At 30.3% G+C, this 17,449-nt stretch overlaps 2 protein-coding genes across 2 annotated transcripts; one reads left to right on the top strand and one right to left on the bottom strand.

Moving 5' to 3' along the window:
- Window positions 1–2,640: 2,640 nt before the first annotated feature.
- On the top strand, window positions 2,641–6,185 carry LOC118029244 (F-box protein 7). Its single transcript, XM_035033077.2, has 11 exons — window positions 2,641–2,975; window positions 3,260–3,346; window positions 3,418–3,530; window positions 3,859–3,975; window positions 4,062–4,158; window positions 4,468–4,541; window positions 4,763–4,816; window positions 4,932–5,030; window positions 5,171–5,229; window positions 5,605–5,797; window positions 5,946–6,185. The coding sequence occupies exons 1-11, from the start codon at window positions 2,966–2,968 to the stop codon at window positions 6,003–6,005; spliced, it is 963 nt and encodes a 320-aa protein (XP_034888968.1). The 5' UTR covers window positions 2,641–2,965; the 3' UTR covers window positions 6,006–6,185.
- Window positions 6,186–7,275: 1,090 nt separating this feature from the next.
- Window positions 7,276–8,380, bottom strand: LOC118029245 (acetyltransferase At1g77540). The gene is made up of 2 exons (XM_035033079.2): window positions 7,954–8,380; window positions 7,276–7,484 (listed from the first exon to the last, which is right to left on the bottom strand). Exons 1-2 carry the CDS (start codon window positions 8,224–8,226, stop codon window positions 7,416–7,418), a joined length of 342 nt encoding a protein of 113 aa, XP_034888970.1. The 5' UTR covers window positions 8,227–8,380; the 3' UTR covers window positions 7,276–7,415.
- Window positions 8,381–17,449: the final 9,069 nt, after the last annotated feature.

The following is a 17,449-nucleotide window of genomic DNA, read 5'->3' as shown; positions in this document are numbered from 1 at the left end:
TTCAAAAAAAAAAATAATGATAATCAAACCCTGGGCAAGCTTTTTTAATAGTTATTTTTTATACTTATACATTAACTTTTTTTTTTTTTACAATACATTTACGTACGTATTATTTTTTTATTTCATCATACATCAATATAAAATCAAAATTATAAACTCAGTCACAATGTATACATATCTATAACATATATTACTCTTTTTTTATATTTTTTCCCAAATTAAGAGAATTAGCTGTTCCTTTTTGGGGATTCAAGTTAGATATTTTTAATTAAGAAAATAGAAAATACAGAACTTAAATGACATCTAAAATAAATCTTTTATGTAACTTTTCACCTAAAAAGCCTCCATTAATTAACTATAAACTAAAAAAAAAAAGGGAGGTTTTATTGTAGCTCTCCTCACAAAATACTATTTATTAAAATAACATTTTGCTTTGCTTTGCTTTTTTTTTTTAATCAATTTTTTTTTTTATCTAATTTCATTCATTAATATTAGATTTTTTTCTATTTATTTATTATACTTTTATGACACGGATCTCATGTTTGATGCATTAATCTGATTTGACAGTTTACCATGTTAGCTCAGATATTTTTTCTTAATTTTTTTTAATTGCGTCATTTAATATTGATTTATTTGAGGATTAAACTTCATAATTTATTTTATACAACTCCTTACAAAGCACAAGTCAATGGAATGCTGCTTTGCTTTGCTTTGCTTCTTTTTTTTTCTTCTTCTTCTTTTTTTTCAATCAATGTTTTTTTATTTAATTTCATCATTTAATATCAAATTTTTTTCTATTTAGTTATCACACCCTCATGACACGGATCTCGGGTTTTACAGATTAACCTGGTTTGGCGAGTTAACTCGGTTGACTCAAATTTGTTTTCTTTAACTTAATTATTTTTTCCAATTTCATCCTTTAATATTAATTTGATTGAGAATTAAATTTCATGATTTTATTTTGTTTGCTTTTCATTAGGTAATCCTGGTCTCATGACTCGAGAATGATGCTTAACGGGTTAACCTGAGTTTACTCATGTTATTTTTTATGTCTTTTATTTAATTGATTTTTTTTTATGTTTATCATTCAACATTGAGTCGATTGGGAATTAAGTTTCATAATCTATTTGTTTTTTGTTTTTTTATGAGAATATCTTGATCTCACGATTAAGGTCACATGTTTTAGCATTTTAACTCTGATTAAATTAGTCTCGTGATCCGAGTCATAAGTCCTTCAACATTTGACTTATATTTTATTGGGTTTTCCCCGTATTATGACCTGGATCATATGTTTGGTGGATTAACCCAATTAACTCATTTTTTTCTTTTTTAATTGATTTTTTTTTCAATTTCATCAATTAATATTGTGTTTAATTAGAAATTAAGTTTCATGATTTGTTTCAGTTTGTTTTTTAGTAGGTTATCCTAGTCTCATAACCTGATAATTGTGCTTAATGGTTAGCTCGGGTTGACTTGATTTATTTTTTGTCATTTTTTAATTAAGATTTTTACAAATTTTATCGTTTAATATTAGGTCCATCAAGAATGATTGAGAATTGAGTTTTATAATTTGTTTTGACTTTCTCTTTATGAGGTTATTTCAATCTCAAGACCAAAATTGTGAATTTGACAAGTTAATCTGGATTAAATCATGTCTTTTTTTATTTTATTATAAGATTATCCCGGTTTAATGACTCAGGTCATGAGTTTAGTGAATTAACTCAAGCTTCTTTTTTTTTTTTAATTGTTTTTTTAATCTCATCCTTCAATATTGGACTGTTAGGGATTAGACTTTTATAATTTGTTTTGATTTGCTTTTCATGGGGCTATCTCGGTTTTATGACTCGGATTGCAAGTTTGACATGTTAACTCAGGTCATCTTTTTAGGTTATTTTTTTATTGAATTTTTTTCATCCTTCAACATTGGGTTAATTGAGAATTAAGTTTCATAATTTAGTTTATTTTACTTTCTATAGAGCTATTCATAGTTTCATAATCCCGGTCATGAATTCAACACGTTAACCAATATCAATCTAATATTTTGTTATTTTAATATTAAGAAAAGATATCATTTTAAAATTTTGTTTAGTCATATATTGTTCTTACTAGTTGTATGTGTTGTTTTTTTAACTTGTAAAGTCAATCGGGTTACATCGGATAAACCTTTATTCAATTTAATTTTTTTTTTCTAGGAAAAAATTATTAGCAATATTTGAATAACTTTTTATGTTTAAGAAAAATTTTACTTGACTCATAACATAGCACGAGTCAACCTTCTAGTTTGTTATTAAAAATTTTATATTTAGATATATATTATAATTTTGAATCTTTAATAATTGTACGGATATTTAAGAAAAAAATTTCCGCAATCTTTTTTCTTTTTTACGATTGACTTTCCATTTTACAATTGACTTTCCATTTTACCAAGCATCGCATTCCATTGAATTGACCGCGTTTGGTAACTCGTTTTGTGGCCATTATCGCATCTCACGCTTTTTTGTGGTCATTGTTCAAAACGGCAAATCTTAGTATCGTCTTACTTCCCTCTAGGAAACGGTGCTGGGGTGTTGCTGTATATAGGGTAGGTAGTTAGTGTTTAAATAGTTGTTTTTTAAAGCATTTGTTTTAATTAAAAATATATTAAAAAAAAATTTAATTATATAAAAATTAATTTCAAAAATATATATTTCAAAAAAGCTTTTTAAACATGAAAATAAACACCCTCGTATGAAAATTACCAAACGCTGACTGTTGAAATTGATGACGGATTGGCCTCGTCTTTCTTTATGATTCGGTAGAGGCTTTATACAGCAAAACCCCAGCACCATTTCCTAGAGTTTTTTTTATAAAAAAAAATTATTTGTCGTTCTTCATTTTCCCGATAAAACCCAGAAGAAAAGAGAAAGAAGCTTCTATCTATATCTATATTCATCGTCAGAAAAGAAGAAGAGTCATCTCAACACACATGACTTCAGGTAATCTAATTCTGCTCTTAATTTTTAATTTTCCCTGTCCAATTTCATTATTTGACCGTCCATCATTTGTTCTATAGTAATGGAAATTATAAAATTTTGAACTATGGGTGGATTTTGGCTGTTTAAGGTCCCAGATTATGGGAAATTTATAATTCAAGCTTTTCTTAATTAATTAATTGACTAAATTTTTATGATCAGCTAAATAGAGCAAAAGAAGAAATTCTACTAACATTCGATTGCATATTTTTGATAATTTGAATAAAATGTGCTTTGGGATTTGGCAGATTTTGTACTACAAGTTCCTGATGAGCTGGAGACAGCTCTGCAGTTGAAGACGGTGCAGTACTTGGTTGCACAGAGACCATGGCTTGGTAATGCCCAGTTCCCTTCTCTAATGTTTTTAACTGCTTTGTGTGAATTCTTTTGAAGGTTTGTGTTGCAGATCTTTATGGAGTTAATGTTCGACCTGTTGCACCATATGGAAGTGCTAGTAGAATGGTAAGTGTTGATCCAGCGTTGATACACCGTTGCTTGCCTGACGAGCTGCTCTTTGAGGTATTGCACACCAAGATCAAACAAATTATTATGTTTGACAAGTTTTCTTTTGGTTTATTTGCTTGATTGACATGTGTGTGTGTTCAGTGATTTTCATGAATAGTATTGGATAGGGTACTTGGTAGAATTTGATAATCTGCTATGGCTCACAACATTTAGAATTGATGATTAACTTCTTATTGAAAATGAAACATGACGCAGGAAATATTACTTGGTAGAATACCATTTCTTTCACTGCCCTGGCTAATGCCAATATCAAGAACTTGTGTTTGCATGCATTGTAAAAAAGGGGATTCTGTAACTGAGCCAATTTTTTATTCTTGTGCAGGTATTTTCACGTATGGCTCCATATGATTTGGGAAGGGCAGCTTCTGTTTGTCGAAAATGGAGATACACTCTTCGTAACCCCATATTTTGGCGCAATGCTTGCTTAAAGGCATGGCAGGTAGTTAGATATTCATAATATTTCCTGTGATCTCTTGTGTTATTGTGTCCAAGTTTAATGTGTGCTTCTCCTTCATCCTGATTTAGCTGTCTGGAATGGTTGAGAATTATAAAATTTTGCAATCAAAGTATGAGAGCTCGTGGAGGAAAATGTGGCTTTTGAGGCCAAGGATTCGTACTGATGGTAAGAGGAGTTTATTGTTAACTTTCTTGTTCTAAGTTTTAGATTAATATGCATCTTATTTTAGTTTCTGGAAAATTAGGAAGTTCATTAGTGATATAATCTACTATATACTATAGTCAGTGATCTTATTTGGAAAAGGAGAAAGAAGGATGGATTTGGAGTATGATAAGAAGTTTTGAGTAAATTGTTTTGCTGTTTTAGGAAACTTATCCAAACTTCTGCTTTTTTTCTCGACTGTTGTTAACTATTTTTCTTTACCCTGGGAGCTTGCAAAATAACCCCCAAATGTATTTTTCTTTTACATGTCAGGTCTCTATGTCAGTAGGAACACCTATATTCGTGCTGGTGTGCGAGAGTGGACCGTCACCAATCCAGTTCACTTGGTATGCTGGTGCTTGTTTGGATAATACACTTCTAGTCTATTTGTGATCAGTAAATGAATACAGTTCCAACGCATGAAACTCAGTTGCATGTATAAACATGAAAATATTTAAGCAGTGGTGCTGAGAGGAATATTTCAGAAAGGGAAATAAAAGATGCTTCTGTACATATTTTTTTCTTCTCTTAATCACTGTTGTGTTAATTTTTTCCTTTCCTATTGTAGGTTTGCTATTACCGGTACATGAGATTTTTTCCTTCTGGCAGGTTCCTTTACAAAGTAACAATCTTGCAATTAATTCAAGTGCATTTATTTCAATGCATATATCAAATGGGATTATTGCTTTTCTATCTTTGATGATAACCATTTTGTCTTGTTGTTTTTCATTGTCTAGACTTCTGGTCAAACAGTAAAAGATGTTGTGAAATGCATGAATTTTCGTGCTTCTAAAACTGATGTTTTTATTGGCCGTCACACGCTTACAGATGACAAGGTATGGTCCTCTATGAGATTGCAAACAATTTTGTTTGTCTTATTCTTTTACTTTATTTAGTTTTTCATTAATCTCTGATTTTAGACAGATATACTATTTGCAATGCTATCCCGTCTCATAAAGAAACTGGTTTATTGCAGGTTGAAGCTGCTTTCATGTACCCTGGCTTGCGTCCCACCATGTGGAGAGCCTGCTTGAGGTATTGGACATTCTAGCCTTAATATGTTGCACATTCGAAGTTTGTTCTGATTTAATGAATGGAAAAGATAAGTAGATGTATTTGTGTGTTGATCTGGCTTATATGTGACAATTTTATTTTATTTTTATTATTATTATATATCTTTTTTTTATTTGATTCTTTTAACTTTAGACTTTAAGGATGCATACAAACGGAGCGGTAATGTGTTGGTAAAGTCACTGACAAATAACTTAAACTTCATGTTCATGCTATTATGAAAAATGGAAATTTATAAATAGATCTGGCAAGACCACAACAAACCATTTTTTTTTTTTTTTTTTTTTTTGGGGGGGGGGGATTCAATTGTGAGCCATTCTGTTAATTACTTCGTTGCAGGTTGAGAGGAACAACATTAGGTGCTAACAATAGGATGGATATACTCTCACTTTCTACAAGTAAAGTCAACAGTGATGGTGTAATTGAGCCTGAGGAGGACATTCTTGGACGAGTTGAGTGGCAGGAGGATGATATTTCACGGGTATCTCACAGTAGGGGTCTTGCTCCTTTCACATTTGTTTCATTTGAAGAGGTATGCATTGTGTTCAATATGTTGCTGTTTGCCTAATGTATGGAGCATTAAAAGCTCAAGTAGCCAACTTCTGTCCTAGTTTTTATGTTGGACTGCTTCTTCTTTTTTCTTTTTCTTTTTTTCACATTTGACCTTGTGTGCTGTATAGGTGGAAACATCAGTCTTGAACCTGCCTGTGGAAAAGATGGATTATTATGTACCTGGGTAGCATCTGGATCTATATCATTTGTAAATATGTAAAGATGCCGAAAAGATATGTTTGTACCATATGGTGTTTCTTGCCCTCTGTGTCCATTTGATGCACTAGAATTGTATTTATCAGCTGAAATGCTGTGCTGTGTACCAAATGTTGTACTTTGTTTTGATAATGGATTCCTGATTAGAAGCAGCGCACAGACGTTTGACAGTTATTTTTTTTCAGTTTCTTAGAAATGGTGAAAATTGTTAGAAAATGGGACGTGAACGTGTCAAGAAAAACAAGTGGGTTGCAGTCAAATCTTTTTCAGGAAAGTTTTCTAAGATGCATGAACTAGTAATTATTACTGAGCCAGGAGCCCAAATGGCATGCAGGATATTTTATCTTTGATCATCGCTGGACCTTTTTAATTTTTGAAGTAGATGACCCTTGTTATGAAGTAGCTGCTCATTACATTCTTGGCATGCATTTCCCACGCCATTGGTTAGATCAATGCGTGCACAAACTATATCGTAAAAAATAGATTCAGTGTGTTCCAGTACTTTTGCCGTTCATTTATGTGATTTGGTTGGTTATGTCGCTCGATGAAAATTCTATAGCATTTTCAGCATGCGGTGCGAGTCGCATGCTGAATGTGGGAGTCGTTCTTTGAGTTGAATTTGCGGATTTTATTGGAGGTCACTCTGCTGCCAAAGCATGCACATTCTTTTTTTTTAATTATTTGTAACCCGGGGTGTCCGGGCCAGTTTGCATACACCACAATTAATCCCCAGAGCCTACTGAACATCCTGCAAGCCTAGCAAACTTGTAAGGTACCATGAGGTGACAGGTGTGTACAATAATATTCGAACTCATGTGCGATGGAAGAGAACAAGTCTATTCCACTGCTGGACCAAAACCTCAGGTGCAAAGCATGCCCATTCTTGATCATGCTGTCTGCTGGGATTGGACCAAAGGGCTAAATGATGCTGTACTCAGGTGCAAAGCATGCCCATTCTTGATCATGCTGTCTGCTGGGATTGGACCAAAGGGCTAAATGATGCTGTAATGTCGAGAGTATTTTGAACAGACGTGCATTTTGGCATTCTTGAATGTCATGAGAATTTGGGAAACAATGGAGTTTCAGATTTCCCGATCGTTTCTTTACACTATTTGGCAGTTGCCTTGAACGAGCACCAACGATGATCACAAGTAGCAAATCAGGGACGAGTTTACTTTCGATAGTGGAAATTAGAGTAGAGAACACGAGGAATGCTGTGAGAATAATTAAATGCCCAGAAGAAAAAACGAAGAAGTGATTCTTATTATGCTGATGGGAGATTCCTGAACATAACACAGAACACCTTATGAAAACAGTTTACTTAGGATATCGCTAGCTGGGGTACATAAACAGTTCGAGAAACGCAGGCAAACGGCTGCAAGCTACATGCTGGATTTGAGTTCTTCAGACACAAGTGGATTCCATGACGGGTTCCGTGGAAGAAAAGTGTCCTGCCAAGGCAAGGGGCAAGAAACAAAGCCTCGTAAGTCGGATGCCTCCACAAAACAGTAACGGGGCTTTGCTTGTGGTTCTAATAAAAATTGTAGCTAATCAGACCAGTAGGATGCGAATCAGTAGTCAAGAACTAGGTTTACAGTTGAATCGTAGTCAAAATGGATTGAATTGCAGAAATTCTCATGCCTTAAATTCAGAGGATACAAAGCAGTTAATGTCAATTTAATTACTCGTATCTTCCTGCATTTGTCAATGAAAACACAAAGGCGACCGGAGGCATATAGAAAAATATTACAAAAAAGATAAATCCATACCCTAAAGATTAATAAACCCACCAAACATACAGATCATACCACAATAACAAGACCCGAAAGGCAAAAGGGCCAAAAAAGTATCAAAGACTGCAGGAAAAAAAAAGGAGGAAGAAAACCCAGAAAGAGAAACTAATAGGATAATTGAACTTACAGAGACATAAGAACAAGTGGGGATGATAGACATGGAGTGGGACTTGGCGTGATCGAAAACTGCAACACAGAGGTGAGAAGCTATGCTCAATCCCCTTTTGGAACGTGGCACAAAGGTGTGCAATATGTCCATCACTTTCCCATCATTTACGAGGACATATTCTATGTATGCCTCCTTGTCTTCGGTTTCAAACCTGCGCTGCTTCTCGTTCCACACAATTATGGGTCCTTCAGTCGCCGACGCTGCCGTCGCCGATGCCGATGCCGATGCCATCTCTTCTCTGGTGTCTGATTTCGTGTGTTATGTCGTTTTTATGTGCCTGTGTTTTTGGCGGTCCTGGTCAAGTCGTCTGCGCGGTTCATTGACTCTGGATGGCAAGACTCGGTTGTGAAGATAATTTATTGGCCAGTCAATTGGAGCCGTCCATCATCATCTGGTAAATTATAAGGCTTTAATAAACAGATCAATCCTCACAAGTAGCCAAATTGCAAGCATATAATTCGCATTTTAAAATGATGGAACTCTCCATCTGGTCAAAGTCTAAACCCCCCACGATATGGAGTTCATCCCGAAACAAGCTAGCTGTTTATGATTTTGAAGGGGTAAAAAAAAAAAAAGAGTTTTCCCTACGTTTTTTTTGTTGTAACTAATTTAAACTGATCTTTTAAAAGTTCGGGCTGGTAGTATTAAAAATAAAATAAAAATCATCGTAAAACATCATACATAAAATAAATTATTTCATATTTGTTTTTAATGATAAAAAATATCTTTTGTGCTTAATATAAAAGTTTTGTATAAACTAATACATGTATATTTGTTTTTAAGGATTAAAAACTATAATGATCCAAGACATTGATTTAGAATCAGACCGGTTATAAAACTTGATCAATATTTTTAAAATATAAGGACCGAAGCCAAAAAATAATGGATGATAAATTAAATTATGATCCATTTATATTTTAAAATGACTCAAAAACCATTACACATATTCAAAAGCCTTTGTGAGTTCACGAGAGTGTAACCTAAACCTAGACATAACAATAAAGAAAAGCACATTGGAAGAAGACTAATCACTTGTACTTTCAAAAGTAGACTTTTGATTTTCATATGAAAACCATAAAATTTTTAACTTATTTTAGGAAAAGATGCTTATAAAAAATGTGATATTCACGAGTTGATTATTTAATAAAAATAAAATTTTTTATTAGCATTAAAAAAAAACAGTAAGGTTTTGACTTCTCAAAAACAACATCCTTATAAGAAATGTGTCATTATCCAGTTGATTCTTTTTAAAAAAAAAATATTATTTATTTTTAAAAAAAACAACAAGATCTTGATTTCTCAATGATGGAATCCATATGAGGAATGTACCATTCTCGGATCATTTATTTAAAACAAAACAACTTTTTTATAAAACAACAAAGTTTCAACTTCTCATGGATGAGATCCTTGAATGTACCATCCTTGGATCTTTTCTTTGATAAAAAAAATATTTTTTTATTTATATTTTTTTAAGACAATAAAGTTTTGACTTCTTCAAGGACATGTTTCTTGTGAAGATTGTATCATTCTCAGATCGATTATTTGATAAAAAACAAAACAATGCATAATGAAAAAAAATATCAAAAAGTATTATTCGACATGAATTTCACAACATTCTTGCATAGAAAATCAACCATATACAAGAAAACATAAACAAACAAAAAAAAACAAATATATCATCCACACATGAAAACACAATACATGTCAAATATACATCCACACATCAAGACTATAATGCAAAGTAAATATACATCACCCACAATTATACATTACAGATTACCTAAAATAAACAGATCAACACATTGGAGTTTTGAGATTGACCTGAAGAAGAAGCAATGGCAAAAAAATGGAAATGGGTAGTGGTTGTGCATTCTCGGTTTTTTTTAAAAAAAAATTCAGTTTAGTTACTTTTTTTGATAAAAACCGAACCGAATTTGCTCACCCCTAGGACAGATGCTGGGTAGTGGAGGGCATATGTGTCTCATGTGTGGTGTTTGAACCTATAAAATCAATAACAAACTACTAGTTCTTGGGTATAAAATTAATGTGAATATTGCTAGATTGTTTTAAGTGTGGATTTGGGCATATTTAAAGGCAATATTTATAATGGTTGTAGGTAATTTTAGGGTCTAATTAAAGATTGTTTGAAGAGAAAAGGTTATGATGAGTTTATTTGAGATAGAGGTGAGTATAAGAGTTATGACGTTGTTCTATTTAGTGGTGGTGATAAATGACTTATAATAAGGATGCGTAAGTCTATATGATAGTGGTTATATAAGGAACTGGTGAGCTATGTTGTTGTGATTTTCAGGTTTATGGAGTTGTTGTGGAGATAGGTTCATGATGGTGCTATCTTGAAAGACATGAGGGTGCTGTTAAAAATGGTCTTGTAGGTGCAATTAAAAGAGAAGGGATAAGATAAAGGGGTGGTTATTTTGGGTTTAAGAAGGAGTCTGTTAGTTATTGATATTTTGGAGGCTAGGACTTTGTCTTTTTGTTAGGTTGTTAGGTTTCTTTTTATCTTGATATGTTTTTTGATATTTTGTTTTCTATTTTATTACATGGTCAGATTTCTCTCCATGTTTGCCTGTGTGTATCTCTCCTGCTTTATTTTTTGATGAGCTAACATATCTTTATTTATATTGTTAAATCTTATTAGGAAAATAACATATCAATTAATATGAGGATTTTTTTTTTCTCTAATGAAAATCTTAAAATTATGGTAATTTTCATTATTTTTTTAAATGTACATGATTGATTCTTTCCAAATAACTTCCATTTTTTTTCTTTATGACAATCTTGGTTTTTTGCTAGAAAAAACAATCAAAATATTCATTTATTAGAACAAGCTAAATTTCTTCATTTCCACTTCAATCATAATCTAATATTCTTAATGAACTCGAAATCTCTTCATTTTATTCTTAATCACAATCAATTATTCTCATTAAGCTCAACTACCATTTTTATTTTTCCTCCTTTATTATATTATTGGAATCCCTATAATTTTGGTATTTTTTTTCTTATCTATCATTTTCAGTCCCCAACCCTTTTATCATTTTTATTTTTATTTATTTTTTGACAAAACATTGGAAAATCAGCGAGTCAAAATTGAGGTAGGACAATTGCTTCCTCTTTATAATATTGAGGGTATACAAATATTTAAAGATTTACTATCCCTGGACTTTGTATAGTAAGTTTCTAAAGAAAGAAAAATAACGCTGGAAATAAGGTTTTTTTTGGAAAAAAAACAAATAACATAAATAAACAATCTCATTGAGTGAGTCTCATCGAGTGACGAGTATTTTAAAAACAAAATGAATAAAATAAAACAATTCTCATTAAAAGTTGACTACCCTCAACATAAATCAAACACACAAATAGTATTATCGACAGGTGACTAAATAAATAAATAAATAAAGTCTCATCGAGAGGTGACTACCCTTATAATAAATTAAATAAAAAAAATAGTTTCATCAAGAGGTGATTATCCTCAAAAAAAATGAATAAAACAAAGCAATTATCATTAAGAGATGATTACTCTAAAAATAAATAAAATAGATAAATAGTTTATTCGAGAGGCAACTACCCTCAACATAGAATTTAAATGGATTAAAATTGTAAGATGGTCATCCTCAACATGAAATTTAAAATGGGTCAAAATTATTAGATTACCAATCTCAATATAAAATTTAAAATAATTCACTCCAGATATATGAACTTTGTTTCGTTATCTTAGGCTTTGACCTTAATTCATTCATCTAATTCTCATGATATTAGATTCATTTATTTGCTCATTCTTGGCTTCTAAGTAGGGCATCTAGTTCTAAACCATTTTATTTTAAATATATTTTTGTCTCTTATTCCCAATTCTAATATCCATTAGCAAATTTCTATTGTAAGACCTTATATGCCCTTGAATTGCCTTCAAATTTATCTTTCATATTTCAATTTTATTTTTTCCACTCCTACTTTTAGTCTTTTAATACCTTGTTGTAACTTCCTTAAATAAAATTCTTTGTTAAGCATTTATTTTATCCGCATGCTTAATTTGTTTTTAAACTATTCATTTTGCCTACCAAGCTGAAAACTCATTCCATTTTTTCTACTTTTTTTTTGTTTTGTCAAGTTTGTGCAATTAATATCAATATCAATCATGTAATGGATGTAGTGGACCAAGGAATATAGGTTTTTGAAAATAAAATTGTAAAGTAAAAAGTCACTATAGTAGTCGTGTCAAAGAAATAGGATGAACATGGAAAAATAAAAACTTTGAATAAAATTAGCTAAATTTATACTTTTATTTATTGTATTTCATTAGGAAAGTAAATCTTTAAACATAACACTCTTCACAAGATCTGAATTTATAGGCTTTGACAATTTCTACCATTTATATATGATATAATGAGGGTTCTTTTTTAAAATGCTTTCTTGACTATATAAAGTCTCTTATAATTAAATGCTCATTTACTTCAATCTTTCCCAAGAATTAACAAAACCTGTTTCAATATCAAATCTCCTTCATGAAAATCTCATGGGTATACTTTTTAACTTAGACTCTAACTATTCTCTTCTGATACAGCTACTTATGTCAGATTCTAGCTAGCCTCTTTTCAATAATCAAGTTCAATTTCTCGTATTGGACTTTAGTCCATTCTGACTCTTCTAACTCTACTTTTTTTAATATCATTATAGAAGTTATCTTTACTTTAAAGGGTATCACTACCTCCATCATATGTACTAAAGAGTAAAGGATTGCTTTTATAGATGTTCTTGTAACAATTTGATAACAATGCAATGTGTATAGAAGCATTTATGCTAACTTTTATAGATGATGACTATTTTCAACATAATATTCTTTGTGTTCTTATTCATTACCTCTACTATCCTATTCATTTTAGGTCTAAGATGATTGATCTTTCATTGTTGGTTTAAATCCTGAATCATATTTTCATTGAAATTCTTAGTGTTTTCTGTTATTATTGTCTTTGGTAAATCATAACAATAGACAATGTCTTTCTCAATAAACTTTGGACCACTTTCTAAGTAATACAGGCATATAAATTCACTTCAATTCATTTTTTAAAATAGTCAATTGTTACTAAGATGAACTAATATTTGTTACTAGCCTTCGAATTTATTGGGAAAATCACATTAATTGTTTGTATTGTAAATGGCCAATGTGTTGTTATATGATGAAGAGTAATTAGCAATGAATTTATTGTATTAGCATAATCATTGCAATGTTTCTCCATTATGGTCTAAAAATATCCATTTTTTTTGTATTTTTCATGTCATTATGTGCATGTTGATATATGTAACATAAACATCTTAATAGACTTCCATAAAATGCTCTCATATATAGAATCTCTCCATCTAAGAAATAATAAATTGACAATATCTTTAAAGTTTTTCTATCCATTTTATTCATATTAGATGAATATTCATGATTTATAATGAACCATCTGATATCATGGTACCAAGGTTTTCCATTTATTTTCTCCTCGACTTAACATCAATAAGTAAGGTCTTTATCTTAATACATAGAGGTTGTAATTCTTTATCGTAGTTGATTTGAGTTATTGATGCTAATATAGCGGATGCATCTGCAAATCAATTCTTATCTCTACTCCGATAAGTGAACTTAACCTTTTCAAATTTATTGACTATCTTGACAAGGTACTCCCGGTACAAATTGAACCTTTTCATTTTTTTATTCTCCTTTCACTTGGCAAATTATCAATAGAAAATTGCCATATACATCAAGTTTTTTAACATTTTTTTTCAAAATAGCCTCAAGACTATGGATACTTGCCTTGTATTTTGTTATGTTGTTAATGCATTAAAACTGTAATTTGATTACCACTGGATACTATTCCTCATTTGGTGAACTGAGTATAACACCCACATCATTGTTAGATATATTTACTATTGTATTAAAATACAAGGTTCACATATCCTCATCTAACTTTTTCTTATTCTTCTTTTGTTAACAACAACAATCTTTAGAGGAAAGAAGGAATAACACAATTTAAGTAACACTAAGAGATCCGTTAAAGGTTCCAATTGGTGTAGTGACAAGAATTAGAACTAAGTGGTTCAAAGAGACTTTTAATGAACTTCTTCAAAACACATGGGCTAAGGTGGACTTCAAGACATATAAGGGCTAAGTGGTTCAAATTTGTTAGCTATATTGACTTCTCCTTTTTTTTTAACAGCCACAATCTCTTCATTCAGGAATTCATACCACAAAGGATCATAATCATCAACTATACTATCTACCAAATGATCTATTATAACACTTTTTTTTCACTAGCTTTATAGTCATATAAATGGTGTCATATTTCACCAATATGACTTTCCACAATGCAATTATGCTAGACAAGTAAGGCTTTTAAAAGAGATACTTGATTACATTAATTTTGGATATCAACCAAGTTCAATAATAAACTGTTATTGGTCAACGTGATAATTCTTGAAAAATTGGCAAGTCATTTACTACTTGAGTAAGTAGTAATGGTCAAATACATGATTAATGGTCTTCTTGAAACTAGCGGGTCCAAAAATGATGGATTATGTAGATATTATTTTATCTTATGAAAATATCTTTGATAATATTCATTCTATACTCTAGGCTTTTTCTGCAAAGCAAGTGAATATTTCCTTCTTTGTTTTAGGCTCTAGTATAACTTGTATTGCTTTGAGTTTATTGATGTCAACTTCAATGCCTTCATTTCATACTATGAACCTTGACAATTTTCCTCATTTTACTTTAAATGTGCACTTTGACATATTCAATTTGATCATATATTTCCTCAACTTCTCAAAGAGTTTTCTTAGTATTTAGATATGACATTTCTTTTCATTTGACTTGGAAATCATGTCATTCACATACACTTTGATTTCTTTATATATCATATCATAAAAAAATATTCATCATTACTCGTTTCTATGTTGCTCATGCTTTTTAGTCCAAAGAGCATGACTTTGTAACAAAAGATTTCCCAATACATGATGGAAATGTTGTTGTTGTTGTTGTTGTTGTTGTTGTTGTTATTGTTATTATTGTTATTATTCTCCACCATACTAATTTGATTATAACTAAAAATTCCATCTATAAAGGAATATTTAAATTATTGACTACATTATTCACAAGTATATCGATATATCAATATGGGGTAAAAAGAAATTATCTTTAGGACTTACTTTATTTAAGTCTCTAAAATTTACGCACACTTTGACTTTTCCCTTTTTCTTCGGAACTTCCACAATATTTGATACCTATTAATGATATTCAACCATTTCTAAAAATCTAGTTTTCCATTGCTTACACATGATATTATGAAGAAACCTTATTCTTCTTGGCTTTAATTTTACTAATGTATAATTCAAAATTAAAAGTAGCAAGTGTAACACAATAACTGTCTAGCCTTAGTATATTTGTATATGACCATGGAAACACATTTGTTTATTCTTTTAACAAGGAATCATGCTACTTTTCTCGTCTTTAGGAATCAAAGTTCCAACCTTTAACTATGTTTCATTCACTTTGGTTCCACATTCATCAATTTCAACATGTTTTGACTTGATTTTATAAGCCATTCATATTGTTCAATTAACTTGGTAGACTTATGCATGTCTTTCTCACCCTATTCTCTTATCTATTGCAATTAAAGTTTCACTAAAATTAGACCAAATACTTTCAAAGTAATTATTTTGTATTTTAAGACAGCTGTCATTTTGAATATTAATGTAAAACAAGTAATGCAAAAAAAAGATGGATAAAAAAAAAACAAAACAAAACGAGATCCATAAAGAAAGGAATTGCATGACCTCATATTGATGTTAAATGGATAAAATAAATTTCACAAATGAAAAATTTATTTTCCAGCATCATAAGTTGTAAGTATTGAAAATATAAAAACAAAGTAATGAAAATTACTTAGACTAAAAAACAATAGGGATTTCTTCGATGAACCAATTATTGAGCTTTTCAACTTTTAATATTTCCTGTATATATTTGCTTAATGCTCAACTTGAGAGAATCAATGTCTTGGTACTTAAGCCTAACTAGGCCATTTCCACGTGTTATAAGTGTGCTTGAGCCTAAACTAGGCCTAAGCTTTTAGACTAGGTATTGTTAATTAAGTGAGCGAATGATGAATCATCATTTCGCTTAACTTTAAAAAAAAAAAAAAAAACTTGACATGTTTTTTACAATTATTTTTCATCCATCTTTAGTTGGAAAAATTAAGGTCGACTATTTAAACTCCTAAAACTCAACTCTTAGCCAATAAATTCATTATTTATCCTAGAAAGACTCTCCTAAAATTGAAATATAACTAGATAAAAAACACATTATGTCTTGCATGTTTAAAGGCAACACCACATTAATTGAATTCTAAACTATGGCCATAAAAAAGCTAGAAAAAGCAAGAAAAACTAGTTTTTGTGGTTGAGTTTTGTGCATAATTGGGTTATACTTAATATCAACCTCAACCTTAATCACAAAAACAAACACTCTAAGATTGATATTTTTTTTATGGTCGTAATATGGTTGGATGAACTTTTTCTCTCTCTTCTTCAACACACATGGACTTAAACATAAAAAAAAAAAAAAAAAGTTTAAGGTTAAAACATAAAAACCTAAAAGAACATGAACTAAATTTGGAAAATAAAAACTTCAAGGATCAAGTTGAAGTTTTTTGCACCTTTGAACAATAAAAATAAAAAAAGGATTTTTTTTTTTGTGTTTTTATTTTGTTTCTTGTTGTTTCAAGTTTTTTTTTACCTATAACATAATATTTTGTAAAATCAACATTTAATTTAATGTTGAAATATCTTATGACTCCTCAAATACGCAAGAGTATGTCAAATTAAAATACTTTTTAAAATATAAAACCATGTCAACATAACATGAAATGATAAAATTAAAAAAAAATAAAATAAAGTTCAATAATCTTGTATTATATAATTTTTTCAATGATTGAAAAAAGTAGAGAGGATCATTGTGGATTGCCCAATGGAATCCACAATGAAACATTGAGGAAATGCATAGTGGACACTATAGTAAATGCCTGCAAGTTATAAAAAAAACACTTTTCTAAATATATTTTTATTGTTTTTGTTTGAAAATAAAAATAGATATTTGTAAGTAAGGCCATGAATAAAATTATGGAGAAAAAATATATTTTTTTATAGTCAAAATTGTCTTCTATCATTCATGATTTGTTTTTACAATAACATGTTTTTTTTAGCAACATGGTTTATCAAATAATAATTAATGGAAATTAAAAAAAAAATCCATAATAATTCTAATAACTTTATTTTCTCATTCATATTTATTTTTTTGTTTTGATGAATTTTTTTTTTATTAGAATGGCTATTTTTAAATAGATAATCATGAAAGGAAATTTCAATAAAAAGTAAAACAAATCATGAATCCATCATTGAATAA

This window comes from Populus alba, chromosome 5 (genome assembly GCF_005239225.2).
Source record: "Populus alba chromosome 5, ASM523922v2, whole genome shotgun sequence".
In the NCBI taxonomy this organism is placed as follows: Eukaryota; Viridiplantae; Streptophyta; class Magnoliopsida; order Malpighiales; family Salicaceae; genus Populus; species Populus alba.
Note: the sequence above shows the minus strand (reverse complement) of the source record. Positions and strands in the feature narration are given on the sequence as shown.